This window comes from Pseudophryne corroboree, chromosome 6, assembly GCF_028390025.1.
Source record: "Pseudophryne corroboree isolate aPseCor3 chromosome 6, aPseCor3.hap2, whole genome shotgun sequence".
NCBI classification, from domain to species: domain Eukaryota; kingdom Metazoa; phylum Chordata; class Amphibia; order Anura; family Myobatrachidae; genus Pseudophryne; species Pseudophryne corroboree.
In genome coordinates, this window is record NC_086449.1 from 247,149,945 (window position 1) to 247,168,271 (window position 18,327).

At 43.4% G+C, this 18,327-nt stretch overlaps 1 protein-coding gene across 3 annotated transcripts in view; it reads left to right on the plus strand.

Annotated features, from left to right (window-relative positions):
• Positions 1 to 18,327, plus strand: part of VPS33B (VPS33B late endosome and lysosome associated) — a 252,332-nt gene that overhangs the window by 132,200 nt on the left and 101,805 nt on the right. For all 3 annotated transcript variants that reach the window (XM_063925840.1, XM_063925839.1, XM_063925841.1), the window contains exons 6-8: positions 2,025 to 2,092; positions 2,495 to 2,540; positions 4,685 to 4,779. In XM_063925840.1, coding sequence (XP_063781910.1) covers positions 2,025 to 2,092; positions 2,495 to 2,540; positions 4,685 to 4,779 — 209 coding nt within the window. The remainder of the gene's footprint in view (positions 1 to 2,024; positions 2,093 to 2,494; positions 2,541 to 4,684; positions 4,780 to 18,327) is intronic.

An 18,327-nucleotide genomic window follows, 5' to 3' on the forward strand; every position in this document is an offset into this window, starting at 1 on the left:
ACGATACTCGTGGATCCGGATTGGCCAAGAAGAGCCTGGTACCCAGAACTTCAAGAAATTATATCAGAGGACCCATGGCCTCTGCCGCTCAGACAGGACCTGCTGCAGCAGGGGCCCTGTCTGTTCCAAGACTTACCGCGGCTACGTTTTGATGGCATGGCGGTTGAACGCCGGATCCTAAAGGAAAAGGGCATTCCGGAGGAAGTCATTCCTACGCTGATTCAAGCCAGGAAAGATGTAACTGCAAAACATTATCACCGCATATGGCGGAAATATGTTGCTTGGTGTGAGGCCACGAAAGGCCCCAACAGAGGAATTTCAACTAGGTCGATTTCTGCATTTCCTACAAGCAGGAGTGTCTATGGGCCTAAAATTAGGCTCCATTAAGATACAGATCTCGGCTCTGTCGATTTTCTTCCAGAAAGAATTAGCTTCAGTACCTGAAGTTCAGACATTGTGAAAGGAGTGCTGCATATTCAGCCCCCGGTTGTGCCTCCAGTGGCACCTTGGGATCTCAACGTGGTGTTGAGTTTCTTAAAATCACATTGGTTTGAACCACTAAAAACCGTGGATCTAAAATATCTCACGCGGAAAGTGGTCATGTTATTGGCCTTGGCTTCGGCCAGGCGTGTATCACAATTGACGGCTTTGTCATTTAAAAGTCCTTATCTGATTTACCATATGGATAGGGCAGAATTGAGGACTCGTCCCCAGTTTCTCCCTAAGGTGGTATCAGTTTTTCACTTGAACCATCCTATTGTGGTGCCTGCGGCTACTAGGGACTTGGAGGATTCCAAGTTACTGGACGTAGTCAGGGCCTTGAAAAATTATGTTTCCAGGACGGCTAGAGTCAAGAAAATTGACTCGCTATTTATCCTGTATGCACCCAACAGGCTGGGTGCTCCTGCTTCTAAGCAGACTATCGCTCGCTGGATCTGTGACACGATTCAGCAGGCGCATTCTGCGGCTGGACTGCCGCATCCTAAATCAGTGAAAGCCCATTCCACAGGGAAGGTGGGCTCATCTTGGGCGGCTGCCCGAGGGGTCTCGGCTTTACAACTTTGCCGAGCTGCTACTTGGTCAGGGGCAAACACGTTTGCAAAATTCTACAAATTTGATACCCTGGCTGAGGAGGACCTGGAGTTCTCTCATTCGGTGCTGCAGAGTCATCTGCACTCTCCCGCCCGTTTGGGAGCTTTGGTATAATCCCCATGGTCCTTTCGGAGTTCCCAGCATCCACTAGGACGTCAGAGAAAATAAGATTTTACTCACCGGTAAATCTATTTCTCGTAGTCCGTAGTGGATGCTGGGCGCCCATCCCAAGTGCGGATTGTCTGCAATACTTGTAAATAGTTATTGCTAACTAAAGGGTTATTGTTGAGCCATCTGTTGAGAGGCTCAGTTGTTTTCATACTGTCAAACTGGATATAGTATGACGAGTTGTACGGTGTGATTGGTGTAGCTGGTATGAGTCTTACCCGGGATTCAAAATCCTTCCTTATTATGTCAGCTCGTCCGGGCACAGTGTCCTAACTGAGGCTTGGAGGAGGGTCATAGTGGGAGGAGCCAGTGCACACCAGGTAGTCATAAATCTTTCTAGAGTGCCCAGCCTCCTTCGGAGCCCGCTATTCCCCATGGTCCTTTCGGAGTTCCCAGCATCCACTACGGACTACGAGAAATAGATTTACCGGTGAGTAAAATCTTATTTTCTGCAATTTGCATATTAAATTAGTGCAAGCACCCAGCAACTATTGCTAAAGATTTAGTTCTGTCAGTAGATATACTCTGCAGCTCTTCTGTACTTTAAATCTTTACAGAACAAATCCCTTTCTGTGTTCTGTTGCTTCTAAATTACATCCTAAGGTCTCTATGCTTTTATTACTAGTCAGACTAGTGCTTAAATGTAACATGTACCCTCTCATTCAGTTATAATAGAATGCACTGCGAATCTGATGTCTATTAGATTATGCCATACATAGCCAACTCTATTATGTATTGTACTTTATGGTTTCCTTTTGTTACAGGCATTGTCAATGCAGATAAGAAAGCTGGAGTGAGCAGGAAGTATAAGATCATCTTTAGTCCTCAGAAAGTGAGTGTGGGCTCTTGTACACGCGTTGAGTATGGGATACCAGTGGTCAGGATCCCCGCGGTCAGCATAGCGACGCTGGGATCCCGGCTGCCAGAATGCCGGCAGGGGGGCGAGCGCAACGGAGTACCTTTTTGGCTCACTGCGCTCACCAAAGGTTCTATTCCCACTGTACTCACCAAAAGGTTCTATTCCCACTGTACGGGTGTCGTGGATACCCATGAATGGGAATAGCCCTCGGCACCCTGCCGGCATTCTGGCAGCCTGAATCCCGGCGTCTGTATGCAGACCGCCGGGATCACGACCGTCTGTATCGTGACTTCATACCATTGTACACTTACTTGCTCTAACATTGTATAGTTATTTACTGATTGTAGCACCATGTATAATTGTCTCTGTTCTCAGTTCTATACATGTGACATGATCCTGGAGCAGGAAGGAATATACGGCGGTAAGAGCTGTTTTAGAAAAATATCGGCTAATTTGTATTCCGTTTAAGAATAATTGAAGTCGTTGTAACTGTTGTCAAGTCCTGTTTCTCCATAAGATAGCAATGCTTTCACTTCATTTTCCTGTGTGTTTTTTCAGTAAAACACACGAGTATACGTTTTCTGCACAAATAGCCATATTCTTCAAAATATTTTTATTTCTTATTCTATTTGTTGTTTTTTTTAAGTGTAACGTTTTTATTAAAGGTTTAACAGTTTAAAAAACAGAATGCAATACAAAGCATATTTCCGTAGGCAAGATCTCAAGAGGCAAACAAAATAAAGATACATATATTGGCCTAAACGTTGATAAGGTGGGGGTGACTGGCAAGAACCGCTGTGTAGTTGAGTTGCAAGGAGATGGAAGTGGGGAAAACAGCTATGAAACTCACAAAGGAGCCCTTGGAATGGAGCAGGTATGATATGGCAGCAGGCAGAAGCTGTATAGGATAGGGAACTAGGGCTGGAAGTACGAAATGCCAGTCACAAAAGAAGCTTGAGGGTGGGGGTTGCAGAGAGAAAGAAAGGAGAGAAATAGGATAAGGGAAGGGAGGCATAAAGAAAAAAGTAACCAAGAAGTTATAGAGCACGGGCCTAGGCTGAGAGAGAAAGAAGAGATAAGGAATATGATTTGAGTGATATATTGTGTCCCTACGGTATACCTATTTGTATGACTTTACTTGTCCCTCTCCCTCCCCCCATCTGCTTATCTGTTACCCACTAGGCTGTTGTATAGCAAACCGAAGACAAATTCCTAGTATACGCAATTATATCTGGCCAATAAAGCTGATTCTGAGAAAAAAAGGGAGAAGAAAGTAACATAAAGCCCCGTACACATGGGGAGGGGATATTTCCCCAGAGATGTGTGCTGAGCGATCTAGCTCGAACGCTCAGCACACATCTCTCCCCCGCTCAGCACTCAGCGTGATGTGTGCTGAGCGAGGGGGGGTGGTGGCCGCTCATTTCACGGTGACATGAGCGATGTGCTATATTGTGCCTGCATGCAGGCCAATCTAGCACCGGTGATAGCGACGCACGGGGCCGCAGATCGCTATGGGCATACACACGGAGAGATCCGTGCTTAACTTTTAAGCAATCTAGTCAGGTTGCTTAGAATTTAAGCACTGATCGCTCCGTGTGTACCCCCCTTAAGAAAGGGAATGTAGATGAGAGAAGTTCACATTCAGCAGAGTCCAGGAAGGGGCGTGTTTTGGAATGTATACCAAGAAGACCAGACCACGTGAATCCTGATCGCCATGTTGTTCTGGAGACCGGTGATAAATTCCATATTAGATATAAACATTTTTCTATTTTTCTTTTTAAAGGGCTACCCTCTAAATATCCTCAACTGAGCAATGTCCACCACAGTTTGGTGAATGGTAGGATAGTCTCATGGCGTTATTGACCAATAACTTTTGATCAAAGATTCAGATGTGGTTGCAGAAAGCATAGCTGCTGCTTTCATATAGTAATGCAGCAGGAGGCGCCTGGTATAAGTAGACACTTCCTGCATGCTTATGTGTTCCAGTGCTGCTTCCTAGAATGCAGCATTGGATCACCTGCGACACTATCGGCCGGCTGAGTAACACAGCTCTGAGCTGATGTGCTGTGGGAACATCGCCGGAGGGGGGAGCTTTCGCTAATGTTAATACATCTTGTCGATGTCCCTTCTGCTTCGCCTCGGTAATGAGGCAAAGCAGGAAGTGTTATAGCGCCACGATGCGTGCCGCTATAATACATTTACCTAACAGCCTGTAAATTGGCATTTATACGCTGATTGTTTGGTACTTTATCTATCTCCACTTTATCTGTCTTCATGATTTGATACATTTCCCCCTAGGAGTTGTTTTTGATATATAAGAGAAGTATATGAAGTTTTAGATACCTAGTAGCTACTACATATTTTGTGGCCTATATTGACTCTTTCCTTATCGTTAAACTGGCTTAGATAACGAGAGGATGACTGTGCCCTTAACGTTGTTTTTTTTTTTTTTTTATCGATCTAGGCGAAATTAAAATGTGAAAACTAGCGAAGTAGGCACCCTGATAATGAAACATTTGCCATCTAATTCTCATTACATCTTCTCCATTTTATATCTGTACATAGATGTGACCACTGATGAATGGTTCTTTTATCTCCTCCCACTGGATGATGATATTATCAGTATGGAGCTGCCAGAATTTTACCGGGATTATTTTCTTGTGAGTAATTGAGTATTTACAATTACAGATATAAAGTAACAGATATTCTCAGATAGAGGAAAGGTGGAAAGGTCTCTGTATTAGAAGTTTACTCTTTAGAGCTCTGACTCTGTGAGTTGTATCTTTCTCCTGGGAAGCAATTAATACAGGTTGAGTATGCCTGTATATGTTATTATATGACATAGTTAATCACATAGTAAACAAGAATTTTTGGGCATTTGTTTTGTTGGTTTAGGAATTTTAAATAAAAAAATATATAGAAAGGTTTCTCAAGGGGTGCCTAGTCTTATAGTTAGTAATTTAAACCTTTTTCTCTGACGTCCTAGTGGATGCTGGGGACTCCGTCAGGACCATGGGGAATAGCGGCTCCGCAGGAGACAGGGCACAAAATTTAAAAGTTTGACCACTAGGTGGTGTGTACTGGCTCCTCCCCCTATGACCCTCCTCCAAGCCTCAGTTAGGTTTTTGTGCCCGTCCGAGCAGGGTGCAATCTAGGTGGCTCTCATAAAGAGCTGCTTAGAGTAAAAGTTTTGATAGTTTTATTATTTTCAGTGAGTCCTGCTGGCAACAGGCTCACTGCAACGAGGGACCTAGGGGAGAAGAAGTGAACTCACCTGCGTGCAGGATGGATTTGCTTCTTAGGCTACTGGACACTAGCTCCAGAGGGACGATCACAGGTACAGCCTGGATGGGTCACCGTAGCCGCGCCGCCGACCCCCTTGCAGATGCCGAAGTAAGAAGAGGTCCAGAAACCGGCGGCTGAAGGCTTTTCAGTCTTCATGAGGTAACGCACAGCACTGCAGCTGTGCGCCATTGCGCTCAGGCACACTTCACACCGGCGGTCACTGAGGGCGCTGGGGGGGGCGCCCTGGGCAGCAATGTTAATACCTTTCTGGCTAAAAAGAATACATCACATATAGTCCATGAGGCTATATGGATGTATTTCACCCCTGCCAGGTCTCAGAAAAACCGGGAGAAGAGCCCGCCGGAATAAGGGGCGGGGCCTATCTCCTCAGCACACAGCGCCATTTTCCTACACAGCTCCGCTGCTAGGAAGGCTCCCAGGCTCTCCCCTGCACTGCACTACAGAAACAGGGTAAAAAACAGAGAGGGGGGGCATTTTTTGGCGATATTATATATATTTAAGCAGCTATAAGGAAACAACACTTATATAAGGTTGTTCCTATATAATTATAGCGCTTTGGTGTGTGCTGGCAAACTCTCCCTCTGTCTCCCCAAAGGGCTAGTGGGGTCCTGTCTTCTATCAGAGCATTCCCTGTGTGTCTGCTGTGTGTCGGTACGTGTGTGTCGACATGTATGAGGACGATGTTGGTGTGGAGGCGGAGCAATTGCCGGTAATGGTGATGTCACCCCCTAGGGAGTCGACACCGGAATGGATGGCTTTGTTTATGGAATTACGTGATAATGTCAGCACGCTGCAAAAGTTGACAACATGAGACGACCGGCAAACCAGTTAGTACCTGTACAGGCGTCCCAAACACCGTCAGGGGCTGTAAAACGCCCTTTGCCTCAGTCGGTCGACACAGACCCAGACACGGACACCGAATCTAGTGTCGACGGTGAAGAAACGAACGTATTTTCCAGTAGGGCCACACGTTATATGATCACGGCAATGAAGGAGGCTTTGCATATCTCTGATACTGCAAGTACCACAAAAAGGGGTATTATGTGGGGTCTGAAAAAACTACCTGTAGTTTTTCCTGAATCAGAGGAATTGAATGACGTGTGTGATGAAGCGTGGGTTACCCCTGATAAAAAACTGCTAATTTCAAAGAAGTTATTGGCGTTATACCCTTTCCCGCCAGAGGTTAGGGCGCGCTGGGAAACACCCCCTAGGGTGGACAAGGCGCTCACACGTTTATCCAAACAAGTGGCGTTACCGTCTCCTGATACGGCCGCCCTCAAGGATCCAGCTGATAGGAGGCTGGAAAATACTCTAAAAAGTATATGCACACATACTCGTGTTATACTGCGACCAGCAATCGCCTCAGCCTGGATGTGCAGTGCTGGGGTGGCTTGGTCGGATTCCCTGACTGAAAATATTGATACCCTGGATAGGGACAGTATTTTATTGACTATAGAGCAATTAAAGGATGCATTCCTTTATATGCGAGATGCACAGAGGGATATCTGCACTCTGGCATCAAGAGTAAGTGCGATGTCCATATCTGCCAGAAGAAGTCTATGGACACGACAGTGGTCAGGCGATGCGGATTCCAAACGGCATATGGAAGTATTGCCGTATAAAGGGGAGGAATTATTTGGGGTCGGTCTATCGGATTTGGTAGCCACGGCAACAGCCGGGAAGTCCACCTTTTTACCTCAAGTCCCCTCCCAGCAGAAAAAGAAGCAGTCCTTTCAGCCGCAGTCCTTTCGTTCCTATAAGAACAAGCGAGCAAAAGGACATTCATATTTGCCCCGAGGCAAAGGAAAGGGTAAGAGACTGCAGCAAGCAGCCCCTTCCCAGGAGCAGAAGTCCTCCCCGGCTTCTGCAAAGGCCTCAGCATGACGCTGGGACCTTACAAGCGGACTCAGGGGCGGTGGGGGGTCGCCTCAAGAATTTCAGCGCACAGTGGGCTCACTCGCAGGTGGACCCCTGGATCCTGCAGGTAGTATCTCAGGGTTACAGGTTGGAATTCGAGAAATCTCCCCCTCGCCGGTTCCTAAAATCTGCTTTGCCAACGTCTCCCTCAGACAGGGCGACGGTATTGGAAGCCATTCACAAGCTGTATTCTCAGCAGGTGATAATCAAGGTACCCCTTCTACAACAGGGAAAGGGGTATTACTCCACGCTATTTGTGGTACCGAAGCCGGACGGCTCGGTAAGACCTATTCTAAATCTGAAATCTCTGAACCTGTACATACAAAAATTCAAGTTCAAGATGGAGTCACTCAGAGCAGTGATAGCGAATCTGGAAGAAGGGGATTTTATGGTGTCCTTGGACATCAAGGATGCTTACCTTCATGTCCCAATTTGCCCTTCACACCAAGGGTACCTCAGGTTCGTGGTACAAAACTGTCATTATCAGTTTCAGACGCTGCCGTTTGGATTGTCCACGGCACCCAGGGTCTTTACCAAGGTAATGGCCGAAATGATGATCCTTCTTCGAAGAGAAGGCGTATTAATTATCCCTTACTTGGACGATCTCCTGATAAGGGCAAGATCCAGAGAACAGCTGGAGGTCGGAGTAGCACTAACTCAAGTAGTGCTCCAACAGCACGGGTGGATTCTGAATTTTCCAAAATCACAACTGATCCCGACGACACGTCTGCTGTTCCTAGGGATGATTCTGGACACTGTTCAGAAAAAGGTATTTCTTCCGGAGGAGAAAGCCAGGGAGTTATCCGAACTCGTCAGGAACCTCCTAAAACCAGGGACAGTGTCTGTGCATCAATGCACAAGAGTCCTGGGAAAAATGGTAGCTTCTTACGAAGCGATTCCATTCGGCAGATTCCATGCACGAATTTTTCAGTGGGATCTGCTAGACAAATGGTCCGGATCGCATCTGCAGATGCATCAGCGGATAAAATTGTCGACAAGGACAAGGGTCTCTCTGCTATGGTGGTTGCAGAGTGCTCATCGGTTAGAGGGCCGCAGATTCGGCATACAGAACTGGGTCCTAGTGACCACGGATGCCAGCCTGAGAGGCTGGGGAGCGGTCACACAAGGAAGAAACTTCCAGGGCGTGTGGTCAAGCCTGGAAACGTCTCTTCACATAAATATACTGGAACTAAGAGCAATCTACAATGCTCTAAGCCTGGCAAAACCTCTGCTTCAGGGTCAGCCGGTGTTGATCCAGTCGGACAACATCACGGCAGTCGCCCACGTAAACAGACAGGGCGGCACAAGAAGCAGGAGGGCAATGGCAGAAGCTGCAAGGATTCTTCGCTGGGCGGAAAATCATGTGATAGCACTGTCAGCAGTGTTCATCCCGGGAGTGGACAACTGGGAAGCAGACTTCCTCAGCAGACACGATCTTCACCCGGGAGAGTGGGGACTTCATCCAGAAGTCTTCCACATGATTGTAGTCCATTGGGAAAGACCAATGGTGGACATGATGGCGTCCCGCCTCAACAAAAAACTGGACAGGTATTGCGCCAGGTCAAGAGACCCTCAGGCAATAGCTGTGGACGCTCTGGTAACACCATGGGTGTACCAGTCAGTGTATGTGTTCCCTCCTCTGCCTCTCATACCCAAGGTACTGAGAATTATACGGCAAAGGGGAGTAAGAACAATACTAGTGGCTCCGGACTGGCCAAGAAGGACTTGGTACCCGGAACTTCAGGAGATGCTCATGGAAGATCCGTGGCCTCTACCTCTAAGAAGGGATCTGCTTCAGCAGGGACCGTGTCTATTCCAAGACTTACCGCGGCTGCGTTTGACGGCATGGCGGTTGAACTACGGATCCTAAGGGAAAAAGGCATTCCGGAAGAGGTCATCCCTACCCTGGTCAAAGCCAGGAAGGAGGTGACTGCACAACATTATCACCGCATTTGGAGAAAATATGTTGCATGGTGTGAGGCCAGGAAGGCCCCGACAGAGGAATTTCAACTGGGTCGATTCCTACATTTCCTGCAAACAGGATTATCTATGGGCCTCAAATTAGGGTCCATTAAGGTTCAAATTTCGGCCCTGTCGATTTTCTTCCAGAAAGAATTGAGGCCCTCATTCCGAGTCGTTCGCTCGGTATTTTTCATCGCATCGCAGTGAAATTCCGCTTAGTGCGCATGCGCAATATTCGCACTGCGACTGCGCCAAGTATCTTTGCTATGAAGAAAGTATTTTTACTCACGGCTTTTTCATCGCTCCGGCGATCGTAATGTGATTGACAGGAAATGGGTGTTACTGGGCGGAAACACGGCGTTTTATGGGCGTGTGGCTGAAAACGCTACCGTTTCCGGAAAAAACGCAGGAGTGGCCGGAGAAACGGGGGAGTGGTTGGGCGAACGCTGGGTGTGTTTGTGACGTCAAACCAGGAACGACAAGCACTGAACTGATCGCACAGGCAGAGTAAGTGTGGAGCTACTCTAAAACTGCTAAGTAGTTTGTGATCGCAATATTGCGAATACATCGGTCGCAATTTTAAGATGCTAAGATACACTCCCAGTAGGCGGCGGCTTAGCGTGTGTAACTCTGCTAAATTCGCCTTGCGACCGATCAACTCGGAATGAGGGCCTGGCTTCAGTTCCTGAAGTCCAGACTTTTGTGAAAGGCCCTGGCTTCAGCCAGGAGAGTGTCGGAATTGGCGGCTTTATCGTATAAAAGCCCATATCTGATTTTCCATACGGACAGGGCAGAATTGAGGACGCGTCCTCATTTTCTGCCTAAGGTGGTATCAGCGTTTCACCTGAACCAGCCTATTGTGGTGCCTGCGGCTACTAGCGATTTGGAGGATTCCAAGTTGCTGGACGTTGTCAGAGCATTGAAAATATATATTTCAAGGACGGCTGGAGTCAGAAAATCTGACTCGCTGTTTATACTGTATGCACCCAACAAGCTGGGTGCTCCTGCTTCTAAGCAGACGATTGCTCGTTGGATTTGTAGCACAATTCAACTGGCACATTCTGTGGCAGGCCTGCCACAGCCTAAATCTGTCAATGCCCACTCCACAAGGAAGGTGGGCTCATCTTGGGCGGCTGCCCGAGGGGTCTCGGCATTACAACTCTGCCGAGCAGCTACGTGGTCAGGGGAGAACACGTTTGTAAAATTCTACAAATTTGATACCCTGGCTAAGGAGGACCTGGAGTTCTCTCATTCGGTGCTGCAGAGTCATCCGCACTCTCCCGCCCGTTTGGGAGCTTTGGTATAATCCCCATGGTCCTGACGGAGTCCCCAGCATCCACTAGGACGTCTGAGAAAATAAGAATTTACTCACCGGTAATTCTATTTCTCGTAGTCCGTAGTGGATGCTGGGCGCCCATCCCAAGTGCGGATTGTCTGCAATACTTGTACATAGTTATTGTTACAAAAAAATCGGGTTGTTTATTGTTGTGAGCCATCTTTTCAGAGGCTCCTACGTTATCATACTGTTAACTGGGTTCAGATCACAAGTTGTACGGTGTGATTGGTGTGGCTGGTATGAGTCTTACCCGGGATTCAAAATCCTTCCTTATTGTGTACGCTCGTCCGGGCACAGTATCCTAACTGAGGCTTGGAGGAGGGTCATAGGGGGAGGAGCCAGTACACACCACCTAGTGGTCAAACTTTTAAATTTTGTGCCCTGTCTCCTGCGGAGCCGCTATTCCCCATGGTCCTGACGGAGTCCCCAGCATTCACTACGGACTACGAGAAATAGAATTACCGGTGAGTAAATTCTTATTTTTAGGAGTGTTTAAACCTTTATAGTGGTAATGGAGATAGCAGTTCTGTACTTTATAATCTGATCATTGAGTACAATCAAATAAAAACTTATATACCCTCATAGGGTGACATCCTTACAGGAAACACAATGTTCTAAAGAATTAGATTATATAAGCCAAATTGAAATAGGGGAATTTCCCATCTCAACCGTATTGTTTTATTGCTATAAATGTTTAAAACATTTTAATAAATTGTTGTATGTTTTTAAGAAAAGTTTTTATTTGATTGTACATAATGATCAGGATATAAAGTACAGGACTGCTATCTCCATTACCACTATAAAAGTTTAAACACCCCTAAAAAAGGTTTCAATTACTAACTATAAGACTAGGCGCCCCTTGAGAAACCTTTCTATATCTACTAACTTTATTCACAGGGAAAGAAAAGAATTGGTCTAAGTGTGGCGCACTTTATAGAAAATGGATGCATAAAATATAACTTTTATTGATTTAATATTAGAAAGCCTATAACTGTGAAATATTAAAATTAAAAACAACTACTGACAAAACACCATGTAAACATATATTGTTAAAAACACACACTGTGCCCAATGTGTCGTGCATACCATATATAGTCAATTTTTAGGTACTATGACCTCCAATATTAGTGTGTGTGTGTTGTCTTGATGAGTATTAATGTTAATAAAAGTATTTCTGTTAGTGAGTGTCTTATAGTGTACTCCTCCCAATGCCTAATTCATTACCAAGTGCTCAATAGTATACCTTCAAAAATACTATTGAGCAGTTAAATTGTATGATCTCAGTATTATCCCATAGGTATGTCTATTTATTCTGTATACCCAGTCAGGGTTAATTGAGTCAAAATTAACATATAGTATTTCCAAATGGTGCCTCACATAATAATAAGCATCACAAACATTTTCTTCTCTGTCAAAGTAAACTGATAAACTGCTGCCTAGTATTTCCCCTCTATTCGAGTCATATTCTGGCTGGATACTTGCAATCAGTGCTGTCAGCCTTGACAGTGAGAATCACTGTCCTATTGCGTGTTTATAACTACTAGTTGACACACATGTATCTGTTATTAATGCGATACACCTGCTCACACAATAGTAGTAGCAATTATATCTCATGACATACAGCTAATATGGTTATATTTGATACTGCAAATAGTATTATGCGTTATTTATGTTATCCTGTCAGCTTTTGAAGCATTCCCACCCAGATATCACGGGGTCTAATATCTCTCCTTATGTTAAATGAAAAGTATTCAAATTCCAATATTGATAGGTGCTTCACAGTTATTGCTGTTGATGTTATGCACACATTCAGTATTCCAACAAGAATCAGCGTACAGTAGTTCTCATATATAATTCTGTATAGTCCATTTTTTACCAAATTTATCTCTATACGATTGCTTGGAGATCTTGTACTTACATGCCTTGCATCGGTCGCACTGATAGAATCCTTTTTTATTATGCAGTTGTCTGGTAGGGGTCGAAAGGTGGCTCCGAACTACTAAATCACGTAGATTTTTTGACCTCTTCCAACTGCTTTGCACCTTGCTGGGTAACTGTTTAGCCTAAAGAGAAGAGGGTACAGTAATAAGAGTATTAAATCCGCTGTCAAAAGCGTTGAAACCTATACGAGAGAATCCCTACTGACCCCTAAAAAGAGACCTCAGAAAGATGAACCAGTTCGATATGTTGGCACTTTCAGCCCACAATGGAAGAGAATCAATGGAATTCTGCAGAAACACTGGTCCACTTTACTAACTGATGAGACCCTGAGACAGGTGTTACCCAGCAAAACCATACGACCACTCAAGGTACGTATCTTGGAGCATGCCAATAGCATCAAAAATGCGAAACAAGATGCAAGACGTTTCAAGACTGACACCAGTGGCTAAACACTTCTTACAACATCATGACGGTGAAGCTGGGGGGTTGAAAGCCTTTGTCCTGCAGAGTATCCAACTGAAATTGGAGACTAAATTAATCTTCCTCATAGATAGTATGCATCCGCTGGGACTAAATGAATCTAATAGTTACCTGCCATTCCTTTAGGTACTTTTTATGAGCATTACACCAATATTCAGCCTATGAAGGAATTCTTCCTTGAACTTTTCTGCCATTACCGACAGTGAATAAGAATAAATGGACAAAACGTTCTCCACTATACGTATGAGAGAAGTATCAGTCAATGGACTGGTTGAAAATAGAATATTCACACGAGAAAGTCATCGGTTATGCCTGTTCCAACCTAATAATCCATCTCTACACATATTGTGTAGAAAATGAATTAGGTATACACAATATGACCAGTGAACAATAAAGAAAGTTAGAACTTAAACCTGATAACTAGGCCATGGACATACCTAAAATATCCTTATAAGTGATATTAAGTCCAATACCCAATGAGTAATACATTCAATAGTACTTACCTCTGAGCGTGGACTCTGGAATCTGAAAAAAGTAAGAGTATAGGCAATATTAGGAATTAGTGAGGATGATGAGACATATAGAACATAGGGGACAACACAGACCATGATGATTAACTTACCACTATTTGGATGAACACTGAACAAAACCTGTTCTGGTGAAGGAAATGGGACCTCAGGGTAGGATAAGACAACATCCACGTGGGGATTATTGAATATATGAGGGTTATTTTATTTTTAGCCCCTTTTTTCTGAGTAAGGAATTAAAACTCATAAGTGGGTATTTATGTATTCAAAAATTTAGATCACAGGAACAAATATAAGGCATCCTGTAAATCTATATCACTAAGGATTTACTAGATGGGCACCTATATAATGATAATATATATATACAGGTTGAGTATCCCATATCCAAATATTCCAAAATACGGAATATTCCGAAATACGGACTTTTTTGATTGAGAGTGAGATAGTGAAACCTTTGTTTTCTGATGGCTCAATGTACTCAAACTTTGTTTAATACACAAAGTTCTTAAAAATATTGTATTAAATGACCTTCTGGCTGTGTGTATAAGGTGTATATGAAACATAAATGAATTGTGTGAATGTAGACACACTTTGTTTAATGCACAAAGTTATTAAAAATATTGTCTAAAATGACCTTTAGGCTGTGTGTATAAGGTGTATATGAAACATAAATACATTCTGTGCTTAGACTTGGGTCCCATCGCCATGATATCCATTATGGTATGCAATTATTCCAAAATACGGAAAAATCCGATATCCAAAATACCTCTGGTCCCAAGCGTTTTGGATAAGGGATACTCAACCTGTATAAATATTAAGAATATACTAATTAATAAGACACGGTGATATATTGAATTAATAATAGATCATATAATTTATAGTAGGGGTATGGGATATCACTTGCACAAAGAACTTGAACAAGGATCATGAATAATTCATGCACATATAAAGCTGAGGCAGCCGACAGCTCCAGCTTCACGTTGTTTATCACTAGTGACGATTATGTAATTGTCATCCGTTATTTATTTATTCAATAATTGTCAGTTTTCACAAGTTTAGATAACAACATTAACATAGACTTTAATGTATACGGACACCACCAACACTTATATTATGTTTGCCACTGCACAGCACGGTTTTATTGTTTTATATTTTTGCACTTGGGTTTTTTGCACATCTTTTACCTGCACATACAAGGGTTGGATCTTTCTTTCATTAAAATGTGTTGTCACTTATGATGACGAGTATTAAGTCATTTAGATTTATGATATTTGCCTTATAATCGGAAGAGATCTAACTATATGTTCCCTCTATTCCTCTTTTTTTCTCTGCCTTTTTTAACTATATGTATAATAAAGATGACAGCCTATTAGATCGAATACTAGTGAGCTGAGCAACATTACTTGATTGGCTCATGCAAACCATGTGACTAAAAACGGAGTCCACAGTAAGAGACATAGAATTAATGTTGTGTCTATCCCTAGTGATTGATCTTTGGAACCCCTGATTGGTCTAGGCATGTCACGTGATCGGACAATCCACAACCATAATACTAGTAACAGATTTCGCTCCAGGATTGGACAGAATAATCACATGACCGGGAAACGGCCTCGTGATTGGAGCCGCTGTAATGTTAAATCTGGGCTATTGGAGACATTCTGGTTAGCCCTGAAAAAACTTTATCTGTGAAACGCGCGTCGGCGATTCACACTGTGCTAATGTGACCAATAATTGTGTGCATACCTAATATGTGTGGAAGAGTCTTAGTATGATAATGTATGTGTGAAAGTGTACTCTAAATGTGAATGCCCCGTGATACCAATAGGGCTTAGCACAAACTAACCACTGCCTAATCCAAGTTGCAGGTGAATTAACAGCTAACCAAACAATAACAATGTTACACTAGATTTAGACATGAAGTCAGTCTGTTCACTTGATACATTTATACAATCTCTGTGATACTCTTTAAACATACTGTAACTACCTTTGTGCACAGCCTGTGACACACAGCTATAGATAATTAGTTAGGACAAACTGCAGCTTGAACTTTACCAGCTCGAGGAGAACTTTTAATACACTGAGGTTTTATGGTATCAGCTCAGAGCTTCACAGTTTTGCCCCGCATTAGGGATATTTTTGAAGCTTCCGACGTGTAACCCTGCACTTGTATAGTTTGCTACAGACATTATAAACTGACATAGTACAATATATGCGGACGTAATCCCCAGTCTGTCTCAACTACAAGTTGTAGGAACAGTGTGGTAGATTTATTTTATCACTTAATTATAGTGAGCATTTGGGCTATATTAATTAAGCTCCATTATATTAACTAATATTGGAGATTTAAAGTCCATGAATTAATTATGATACCATAACACAAAATGGACATATACACAGGCGGAGCACGCTAATAACAGTCGCATATATGAGAATTACTGTATGCTGATCTATGTTGGAATAGTGAATGCGTGCATAATACCAACAGTACTAATCGTGAGCACCCACTAATATTGGAATCCGAATATTTTCAAAGCGGATATAAACATAGACGGAGTACGTTAATAACAGCTGTATATATGAGAACTACTGTACGCTGATTCTTGTTGAAATACTGAATGTGTGCATAACATCAACAGCAATAACTGTGAAGCACCTATCAATATTGGAATTTGAATACTTTTCATTTAACATAAGGAGGGATATTAGACCCCGTGATATCTGGGTGGGAATGCTTCAAAAGCTGACAGGATAACATAAATAACGCATAATACTATTTGCAGTATCAAATATAACCATATTAGCTGTATGTCATGAGATATAATTGCTACTACTATTGTGTGAGCAGGTGTATCGCATTAATAACAGATACATGTGTGTCAACTAGTAGTTATAAACACGCAATAGGACAGTGATTCTCACTGTCAAGGCTGACCGCACTGATTGCAAGTATCCAGCCAGAATTTGACTCGAATAGAAGGGAAATACCAGGCAGCAGTTTATCAGTTTACTTTGATAGAGAAGAAAATGTTTGTGATGCTTATTATTATGTGAGGCACCATTTGGAAATACTATATGTTAATTTTGACTCAATTAACCCTGACTGGGTATACAGAATAAATAGACATACCTATGGGATAATACTGAGATCATACAATTTAACTGCTCAATAGTATTTTTGAAGGTATACTATTGAGCACTTGGTAATGAATTAGGCATTGGGAGGAGTACACTATAAGACACTCACTAACAGAAATACTTTTATTAACATTAATACTCATCAAGACAACACACACACACTAATATTGGAGGTCATAGTACCTAAAAATTGACTATATATGGTATGCACGACACATTGGGCACAGTGTGTGTTTTTAACAATATATGTTTACATGGTGTTTTGTCAGTAGTTGTTTTTGGTTTTAATATTTCACAGTTATAGGGGTATATGCAATTGCGGTCGAATTCCCGAAATTGTCGAAAAATGGGACTTTTTCGCCCCCCAAAGAAATCGACAATGCAATTCAGTACTTTCCGTCAAAAAAACGGACTTTCAAAATTCGACTTTTTGAAATTCGACATTTGTCAAATTCGACTTTTCTGCAATGGTACAAATGCGGCAATTCGACCAAAGTATATTCAATTGAAGTTTGGAAATTCGACAACAGTGCTTTTGGACAGTAAATTCGTCATTTTCAATCCGCCACACTTTGGTGGGTGAATCTAATAAAAAAAATTTAAAACATGTTTTTTTGGGTGTTTTTTTTATTGGTAATAGCATATCTATTTATATTAGAAGGGATTAGGTACTTGGTTTGTCTTTTTGGGAGGCACAAGTATTATTTATATATTTTTAAAAATATTTTTATTTTTTTATTTTTTATAGATGGAATGGTAAAATCCCGGAAAAAAATGGCGTGGGGTCCCCCCTCCAAAGTATAACCAGCCTTGGGCTCTTCGAGCCGGTCCTGGTTCTAAAAATCCGGGGAAAAATGGACAGGGGATCCCCCGTATTTTTAAAACCAGCACCGGGCTCTGCGCCTGGTGCTGGTGCAAAAAATACGGGGGACAAAAAGAGTAGGGGTCCCCCGTAGTTTTTACACCAGCATCGGGCTCCACTAGCTGGACAGATAATGCCACAGCCGGGGGTCACTTTTATACAGCGCCCTGCGGCCGTGGCATTAAATATCCAACTAGTCACCCCTGGCCGGGGTACCCTGGGGGAGTGGGGACCCCTTCAATCAAGGGGTGTCCCCCCCCCAGCCACCCAAGGGCCAGGGGTGAAGCCCGAGGCTGTCCCCCCCATCCAAGGGCTGCGGATGGGAGGCTGATAGCCTTGAGAAAATGAAAATAATTTTGTTTTTTCCTGTAGTACTACAAGTCCCAGCAAGCCTCCCCCGCAAGCTGGTACTTGGAGAAACACAAGTACCAGCATGCGTGAGAAAAACGGGCCCGCTGGTACCTGTAGTACTACTGGGAAAAAAATACCCAAATAAAAACAGGAGACACACACCTTGAGAGTAAAACTTTATTACACACCTGCCGACACACACATACTTACCTATGTTGACCCGCCGACTGCCACGTCTCCTGATCCGCCGATCCGGGGTACCTGTGAATCAAATTATACTCACCTCAATCCAGTGTCCAGATATAAAGCCTCGTACTTGGCAAAAAAAGAAAACGAACAACCGAACCAGCGGACTGAAAGGGGTCCCATGTTTACACATGAGACCCCTTTC